Source organism: Labrus mixtus, chromosome 2 (assembly GCF_963584025.1).
Source record: "Labrus mixtus chromosome 2, fLabMix1.1, whole genome shotgun sequence".
Classification (NCBI taxonomy): Eukaryota; Metazoa; Chordata; class Actinopteri; order Labriformes; family Labridae; genus Labrus; species Labrus mixtus.
In genome coordinates this window covers 16,813,564-16,823,377 of record NC_083613.1, presented here as the reverse complement: position 1 = coordinate 16,823,377, position 9,814 = coordinate 16,813,564, and the positions used below count along the sequence as shown (strand labels likewise).

Below are 9,814 nucleotides of genomic sequence, written 5' to 3'. Positions count from 1 at the left end.
GTAAAGGAGGGGGGAATACATCACCCTTCTCATGTTTCAGTCTAAGCGGGAGGAAGTCCGTAGAGACCACAGGAAGACGAGGGTGGGGGGTCTGTCCCCTCAACTAATAGCTGCACGTACCCAATGTGGTTAAGCACCCTCCCCTGTTTTTAAGAGTCCTTTGTGCCCCTTTGACCTATTTAAAAATGTTCATGGTCAGGGGCGCTGGTAGCAAAGTGGTTAGATGCACGGGCGGCCCGGGTTCACATCCCACCTGTGGCTTCTTTCCCGCATGTCATTCCCCACTCTCTCTCCCTGATTTCCGACTCTATCCACTGTCCTATCTCTCCATTAAAGGCACAAAAAGCCCAAAAATAAATCTTAAAAAAAAAAAAATGTTCATGGTCACGTCTTTTGTTCTTACACATACACAACCACTAATTCCCATACAGACAGAAATTCACTTTTTCTTTTATACACATCCAGACAGAAATTCACTTTTCTCTAACACAGCCACGTAGAAATTCACCTTTTCTCTTTTACACAATATTAAAACACAAAGACGAGGAAGAGTTTTTTCTTTTCTTACTCACACTTAAACCGAAACAGAGTTTATCTGTTTCTCCTGTCTTCTGATTCCCTTGTAACACATCACTGCTACTTAATGTAGCTTCAGTCTGACTAGATGTAAATAGATATGAAATTATTAATAATGCCCATTCTCATAGACATTGCAACACTTTTTACACTTATAATTTGTACTAAGAAATAATCGTTTCCTGTGCTCTAATTATGAGTGTGTAGGTTACAGTCTGGCTTTATTCTCAGCAGTAACTTTTTCTCTGGTACAGAGAATTATTTCTACTAGCCATTCTTGGCATTTCACAAAATAACATGCACTCTTGGCAGACACTCGAAAAGAAACATTTGAGATTTTAGACACATATAACTACATCCCAGGCATGGAATCAGACTGTGCATATTAACTTTGGCAAGATAAAGCTCTTACCTTTTGTTGTGGCCACTGTGCAGTTTCACTCCAGCCCTGGATTCAGCAGTTGTCCGATCATTCTTCCAGTACACGTTTGTGACGCCATTTATGTTGTGGAGCGAGAGCTCTTAAACAATCAGACAGAGATGTATGGCTTGTGAATCTGGGATCTGTTTATATCACTTGGAGCAGTTATTTTATATCATCACCACCATCATTTTTCGGGCAATCAAACCACCAATTACTTACAGCATGTGTACTAAATAAAGAACATTATCAGGACAGGCAGCTGGTTTCGTAACAAAATGGGCATGTGTTTGTATGTGTACGTGAGTATCAAAACATGATCTCATGACTTGGCTTAATCCAAAAGTCAGATAAAAACTGGTTTGTGCCTGTTGCTGCCCAAACTATGTGTCTCTATTACACTTAAATCTTTCAAGGCTCAAAATGAAGTCAACTTGTTTGTTGCACTCTTTATTCTTTAAATTTTGTTGTACTTTCCCATCACTTTTTTTTTTAGCAGATTCTATAGAAAGTTATGGCATATACATCTCAAGCAATAAACCTACTTGGCAATTAAACATGATTCCAATTCAGATTTTTCACATATGGAGGAGGTAAGTACAATAGAGGAGGTCCTGAAAGTGAAGATCAGGGAGGCCAAGGACACGTTTAGAAGGAAGCTGGAGCAAAGACTCCAGCAGAACAACATGAGGGAGTTCTGGAGTGGCATGAAGACCATCACAGGCTTAAGGTCAAGCCGCAGCAGAGAAGTTGAAGGCAGTGTGGATAGGGCTAACAGACTAAAATCATTTTTTAATAGATTTGTGGAGTACTTCACCATGTCTTCAGCTTGAGCCTGAGTCTTTAGAGGGTCCCTGTACTGTGGTAGATGTTCTGCCTTGTTCCTGTGCCGAAGACGCCGCGCTTAAGCACCCTTATTTTTACTCTAATTTTTGTATAACTATTTCTTGTACTTGTTGCTTGATATTTTACTTACATTCCTATCTTATTAATATTTTAATTGTATTTAACTTTATTTCTACTGCTATATTGTGTTTTAGTGCAACTGTAACAACCAAATTTCCCTCTGAGATTAATAAAGTATTGCTGATTCTAATTCTGATTCTCTTGATAAATTCAATGTAAACTGATATACATCAGTCAACACAAAATCCCAGAGGTAATTCCAGTATTGTGAAACTGGAAAAAAATCCCAAATTGTGTGCCAGGTGTTTGCCTGGAAATTACTTAACATGCCTTGAACCCAAAAAGTTGTTTGTGAATAATTAATGTTTGATTTTGTGAAAGGAGACTGATTCAGCAGGGTCACATTTAGAGTAATGACAAACTTCAGGACAAAAAGGCATTACGTTAAAAATGTCATGAATATAAAGTCTTAATGACTCTGTATTGGTAAATTTGCAGTGAAACATTGATTGAGAAGAATGCGTTGGAGTCACTTAGTCTGTAAAGCATCATTGATTTTCTTCTGTTTATCAGAAGAAAATCAATGACAGAAATAACATTACTCAACTGCTGCTGGGAAATCGTGTGTGTTTGTGTACAGGGAGACGCTCTGGGGGGAGACTGAGGTGACGTGGGGGTGCAGAAAGAGGGTAGAGAGTGGATAAAAGGAGGGTGCTGCAGGGTGACACTCTACTTTGTCAGGGGATCAGGATCTGGTAAGAGGATGAGGAGGACGATGTTGTGGCTGCTGGCCTCTCTGGCCTTTGGATCGCTCTCTTCTCTCGCTGATGCAGCTCCACTGTATGTACCACCTTACCTTTGTAATTCCACCTGGGCTCAATGCTTACTGAAGAAGAAATTAGATATGCACTAGTATATGTTGTGTATGTTAGTTTACGCTGCTCCTTGTGTTCAACTTGCTCTTAATGAAAATGTTTGGAAGCAGCTAACACTATATGGGGCTTCATCCATATTCAATTTAAAAAGTCTATTTCATAAAGCTAATGTCTTACATAATGAGAGGCAATGGTCCAGTTTGCATTTTGTGTCACAAAGGTTAAACTGTGGTCTGAGTTTGCACAGAGACGTATTGCACCAGACTTTATGAAATGTTGTATTGATCCAATGTTGGATCTGAAGCAAGATAATTAATACATTACTCATTATTTGTGAAGTCCATGCAGGAGCTCTTCCTCTTTTGTTTGATTTATTTTTTCTGCAGTTTGGCTGAATCGAAACTTTAACTAACAGACTCCAAGATAGAGGCTCTCACCCTTGTCTGACCATGTCTTCATTCATGTTTGATTTTTGTCCCTTTATTGTTAGGATTTATAACACCATGACACGCATTGTCAGATATCTGTTCATCCTACACCTTGACTGGTCACAAAAGGTGACCCAGTCTTTGCGCTAAGGAACTCCCTGTCTTCATGAAGATCTCAGGGAGGCAGACTCAGTGTCCTCTTTGAAATCTATTCCTAAAACTCACTTTTAAAGTCCTGCTTTTTCTCAAACCTTTGCTCTTATGCACTTTTTTAACCTTGTTTTACTGATGATGAATGAATCTTTATTTGTTATTTGCCTAAGTTTTAATTGTGAAGCACTTTGTAACTCAAAAGTGCCACATGCATTGGCAACGCAAGGCAATTTTAATTAAAGAGCACCATTCATATAAAGAGCAACCCAAAGTTCTTTACACAGTTACCAAACAGAAGATTAAAAACACCATTAAGCAGAAAGAATTACAATAAAATACTAAATATATTAAAATATAAGTCATACAACCATTGATTCTAACGCCTTGAAATTGATGCCTGAAAACAACACCCCTGCCTGATCTTCTTCTGAGGGGAATTTCTAACACACACGCACGCACGCGCACACACACACACACACACACACACACACACACACACACACACACAAATATATTAGAAATGCCTTTTTAAGTCAACTTGTCTGTTGCAATCTTTATTCTTTAAATTTTGGAATTGATTCCCAACCTGTGGTCCGGGCCCCCTGGGAGCTGCTAAAAGCTGTTTGCTCTTAGGTCGTCAATATTAGACCTGCACATATTCACTAATAATCTAGATAACACACAGAGGAAAAAAGGGTTTGGAAACACTGCCATGGGCCTTGTATGTTTCAGCAGTCAAATTTCATAAATAAATAAAAAATGATTCCATAATCATGCAAATTAGATAAAGTCATTAATATTATTATTACATAGCATGAAGCGCTTTTTGCACCAGGCCTACATAACAGTCTATCTTTCCTTCTTCTCTGCAGGCAGGTGATGTCTGCCCCCAACCTGTTGCGTGTAGGAACAGCAGAAAACATCTTTGTGGAGTGTCAGGACTGCACAGGAGCAGACATTCCTGTGGAAATCAGCATTATGAACCATCCGACTAAAAACACAAGGCTTGCACACAAACCTGTAATCCTTAACACTGGAAATAACTTTCAGGCGCTTGGGCAAATTACGGTAAATTAAATGTTATTACCTAATTTTCTGCCAAGACAACAAATAAGACGTCTAGAATCCATGAAAGCCAACTATACATATTCCATCATAATGGTTATTCATTGTGTTTGTCTTCTTGCTGGTTTCAGGTCCCTGTTGGAGACTTCAGTCGGGATCCAAACATGAAGCAGTATGTGTACCTGCAGGCTCAGTTCCCTGACCGCCTGCTGGAGAAAGTCGTCCTAGTTTCATTCCAGTCTGGGTACATCTTCATCCAGACTGACAAGACGCTCTACACCCCCGACAGTAAAGGTACACACTGCTAGAAACACTGTGGAAAGTGTTTTTTTTTTTAACAAGACAAGATATCATTTTCTGAAAATAAGTCACTTAAAGGCAGGGTTGGTAATTTTCTCCAGATCCACTTTTTAAGATGTTGGTTGGAATTGTCCTTAGATCCTGACAGAAATTAATAACTTGTGCTCTGAAAAGAAAATCTGTCATCTGTAGAAGTTGTAAGCCTGAAAAACTTTGACCAATGTCTGCCACAAGGTACCAATCTGATGAACCAATCACGCCTCCCCGTCTCCCCGCTAGTTCTCTACCCAAGCCCACACTAAAAGCGTGTCACCGATGACGAAGTTTATACTTTTAGACAAGTTTGTCGTTGGCCCTTCTGAGTAAAATAGTCACGTTTTTTCAACATCTATTATGATATATAAGTATATAAGTGTAGTGTTTAGTTACCAATGAATTAGACAACGTAGTTTCTACACAATGCAACCGATGAGTTGAGGTCTTCTTTTGAGGGAGCACAGATCGGAGGGGGTAAGTGCATATGGAGCACTGAAGCAATGCTAGTCTCAAAATCATGCTAGTCTTCGAAAATTACCAACCCTGCCTTTATTTTATATCTTTTCAATGGACAAGGTCACTGTCTATTTTTTTTTTCATGCATTACAGACACTAGTGACGTTGTGAAAAGTAGTTTTGAAAAACAGAAACACCCTCACTCAACCTTCAGAACCAAAGTTAACGTCTTATTTCCTATCTCTTTTAGTTTATTACAGGATGTTTGCAGTGACGCCCAAAATGGAGCCGGTAGAGAGGGATGATGATACCGCAACTGATGCTTCGATTGCCATTGAGTTTGTGGTATGGTATTTTATTTTTGGGCAGCATAAACTTGAATTCAATAGTAGCCTATCATATCACCAGTAAATGGCAGCTTTGTTACTGACGCTAAACAACCAGCCTTGTGTCTTTGTCAGGTTTGGGGTCTATCTCACTTTAACATTTAACCAATCAAATACGGTAAAACATAATTGCATGTCCCCCTCTAGTGGTTGGGGTTTGTCCTTCACTGATATAATTCCTTAAATTCCTTAAATTTAAGCAATTATTTAAAAAAAAGAAAAAGAAGCCATCTCCTTAATAACCAGGCTAATGTATCGAAATCAAAAGAATTATTTCATGTTACATCATGGATGTATTTATTAATCTGTACATTTAAATGTCTCAAATTAATGGTTACCAAATGTTGTTTATTTTTTAGACCCCTGAAGGCATCATTTTACCACTTGATCCAGTCTCTCTGAAATCAGGGATCCACTCCGGAGATTACCAGCTGGCAGAAATTGTCAGGTATGTATTATATCTAAATTAACACGATAAATTCCCACGTTTTACTGTCGTACATTTAGTTGTGAAGTGGTTATCCTACATTTCATTATGACTAATAACAACAACACTTTGGGCTTACCTTGAATCATTTTATTTTGTCAGTGCAAAAAAAAACATGTTTTAATTCAGTGTTTCTAAAACCTCTATAAATATCTATATTTAAGCACTGCAGGCTACATTAGGAGAAACTTAAACACTTTTTTGAATTGAGCCGACTGGAGTTTCAACTTGTGAAACAGATTTAGGTCAACTAAATAATGAAATGTGAGTTACTAGATTTGAAAGGTAAAATACTCCACTTTTAAAATGCCTGAAATGTATCTCTTCAGTTTAAAAAAACACTTACAGTGTTGATAATAAAATCAAGTTAATGCAACAGTGACATGACAATGTCCCAAACTGTTTGAGATTTGTTGCTAGCATCAAAATAAAAATGGACAGGTCATTTCCAAAAACAATGACATATATTAGTTTTATCATTTGTTATGTTGTTATGTTATGTCATTAAAATTCCTACATTTGCATACATTTTTTTGTGTGCACAAGATAAGAAAAATTGTCACAGTACTTCAGGGGCTCCATGGTTAGGAAGGGACGACCCCACCCCCATTTATAACAACAGATAGCATTTACAATTTATCTGTATACAATAAGACAAAATATTGTCCCACACGATAAATGTAGGCTACACAGCTGAAAGTTTCAAAGTATATGGTAAGATTGTAAACATACTTCAAGCTGTAACAGTTTTCATTGCTCTCTGTTTTATAGTAATGAATTTAATTTGTGTATTGTTTGAACTCGTTACTGAATGCCATGACACATGTTTGTTTGTTTTTTTACCTGCAATTTACCTGAAATAAACAATTTGGTGTATTAATTCCACCTTTATGTTTCCGTTATATTTAAAGCCATACATTTTTAAGTAACTTGTTTTCTTTTTGGAAAGATTAGACAGGTGATATTTTTACTTCAGTCATATATGTCCATTAAGTATAGCATCAGGGGACAGTTAGCATAAAAGAAGCAACAGCTAGCCTAGCTTCTTCTGAAGGTAACACGTTAGCATTTGACTGGCAGCCATTGATGACTTAGGGAAATGCCTCATCCCATTGAATGCCCAGTTTAACACCTAGTCAATAGTTTTATTATTTTTGTTGTAAAAGATTAAACAAAAATTAGGAAACCCTTAACAAGTAGATTTGAGAGGTGCTTCAGGAGTCGTTTGTTTAGGCTAATAATTATTTTCCTATTTCTAGAATTTGTAGCAAGTTCAACTTTTTATGGCTTACTATATTTAACGGCTAACCCACAGATCCAAGCTATTAACCTTTTTTATTAATTCAGAAAGTGATTAAGGTTTAATTATTCCTTTAAATAGTGCTTTAACTAATTATATCTTAAATCCTAATGTTGAAATAAACAGAGTAGACCCAACTAATTATACTCTAGGTTTTACCTTTAGTCTCCACGTTATGAATGTTTTTGCTTGATTACCGACATATACTGTTTGTTCTTGTGTTTGGGTGGCTGTAGTCCAGGACTGTGGAAGGTGGTTGCAAAGTTTCACAGCAACCCACAGCAGAGCTACTCCGCTGAGTTTGAGGTCAAAGAATATGGTGAGCCCTTCAATTACCTCCTCTGTTATGTTAAACATACAACTTTGCATACTTTTTAACACTATTTATTAAGTTATACTGTCAATTATTAAATTAAATTAATAAATAGGGTTTAAATGTTTTGATTTTTTCAGTGCTGCCCAGTTTCGAGGTCAAACTGATTCCTGTGAGCCCTTTCTTTTACGTGGACAACCAAGATTTCACTGTCGACATCAAAGCTACGTATGTAAAAGATTTTAGTTTTGTGGATTTAGACACCAGGGGCCCGTTTCTGAAAGAAGGTTTTGTGTAAACTCTGAGTCAGTTAATCCTGAAATGAGGGAAACTCTGGGTATTCCGTTTCAGAAGAGGAGGTCACTCAAACCCTAGAAAGAGGTTTAACTCCAGCCCGTTCCAGAGGGAGAGGTTATTTTAGCTCTGAGTCAGTTTCTATGGTAACTGAGTCTGTGAACCTAACTTCTTTCTTCAGTGAACCCCGAGTTTCTCGAGGTCTCCTCCCTCTTTCAGAGCCAGAACCTCGTTTCATTTCCTCATTCTTTCATTCAGTCCGTATCACGAGCGTGAGTGAAGATTCACCGTTTGTCTGACTAAAAATCCAGGTTGTTTTTTTGTGATATGTTAGGATGGCAATATAACAGTGTATAAAACTATCGAACATGGCATGTCTTTTAGTCGAGCCTCGTTATGAAGGGGCTGCATTACACCTCAGGGAATTAGAGCCTAAATTAACGTCGGGAGATGTTAATTTAATTAGGGTTATTTAATAAACTAAACAGGATAAAGGTGAGAGGACATTTAGCCTGTGTGTGTGAATACAGGATTATGTTGAGGATAAAGTTAATGCACATTCAAATAGACTCTGAAGTTAACTTTAAATCTATATGAGCCTTTTATGTTCTTATATTTCATTTTGAGCTGTTTTAAAGTTGAAGATTTTCTTCTGCTGGATTGCATCTTAATGAAAATAAATTGTAGATTTAATACCATTCCACCGGTTAGGCTATGACCTGCAATATTATAATTCTGATTAAATATTAAATTAGCCTAATAGACTTTACGCGCTGACGCAAGCAGCTGTTTTCTCTTACATCACTTTTCTCTCCTTTGCCGCTGCGCTGCAGCAGTGTTACTTTTTTTTCATGCTTAAAACCTGTTCGTATTCGCCGTAGCCTATGAAAATATTGATATATTTCGAGATGGTTAAAGTACGAGGATTCATTTTTTGTCACCTGTTGCCATGACGAATAGTAGAATCGGGGCTCCATTCATGGTGGCTTTGTATCATCGTGGTGTACGCGCTGAACACAGAGTTTACCTACTCAGAGTTGATTTAACAAATTGAAATCTGCTGATCTGGAACCGAAAACTCAGAGTTTCCCATCTGAGAGTAAATCAACTCAGAGCTCAGGGTTAGACTGAGGGTTTGTTCCTTCTTTCAGAAACGGGCCCCAGGTTTGTTTGTTACATTCATTTGAAGAGAAAAAAAATGATTAAAGGTTGTGTTGTTGATTTAGCCTGTCTGCATGTCATTTTGACAACTACATTTTCTATTTCCCCCTCTGTTTTAGGTACCTGTTTGGTCAAGACGTGGATGGGACGGCCTACGTTGTGTTTGGTGTTATGCAAGATGGTCAAAAGAAGAGCTTTCCAAATTCTCTTCAGAGAGTGCCGGTGAGCACACAGCTTTACTTCTCTGCTTTATTTCTCTTTTTTAGATTGATAGTTGATCACTCATTGTAGGTGTTACTGCTTGGCTTTAAAGGTCACATATTATACAAAATACACTTTACCATGTTTTTTGAACACTGATAGTTGTCCCTAGTCTGTCTACAAACCCCCCAATTATGAGGAAAGTCTGTCCTCTACATCTTTTGACTGCTCCACGTTTCAGAAAATGTGTGCTCAAACAGGCGGTCTGGAGATTTTCCCTTCATGACATCACAAAGGGGAGTAACCCCTCCCCCAGGTGGGAGACACTCCCACAGCTGGGTGTTTGTTCTATCCTCTGAGTCTGCCTTCTCACTGTGAACAATAAGGCCGTCCCACATCCCCTTCCAGAGGGACGTGTTCAGACACAGCTCATTTGTATTTAAAGCTTCAGACACA

The 9,814-nt window shown here is 38.0% G+C and overlaps 1 protein-coding gene across 1 annotated transcript in view; it reads left to right on the top strand.

The window, feature by feature from the left end:
- The first annotated feature begins 2,630 nt into the window (after window positions 1-2,630).
- LOC132986908 (complement C3-like) overlaps window positions 2,631-9,814 on the top strand; it is a 34,187-nt gene continuing 27,003 nt past the window's right edge. Inside the window, exons 1-8 of the mRNA XM_061053604.1 lie at window positions 2,631-2,743; window positions 4,232-4,427; window positions 4,556-4,718; window positions 5,467-5,561; window positions 5,962-6,050; window positions 7,626-7,708; window positions 7,843-7,930; window positions 9,277-9,379. Coding sequence (XP_060909587.1) covers window positions 2,667-2,743; window positions 4,232-4,427; window positions 4,556-4,718; window positions 5,467-5,561; window positions 5,962-6,050; window positions 7,626-7,708; window positions 7,843-7,930; window positions 9,277-9,379 — 894 coding nt within the window. The 5' untranslated portion in view covers window positions 2,631-2,666. The remainder of the gene's footprint in view (window positions 2,744-4,231; window positions 4,428-4,555; window positions 4,719-5,466; window positions 5,562-5,961; window positions 6,051-7,625; window positions 7,709-7,842; window positions 7,931-9,276; window positions 9,380-9,814) is intronic.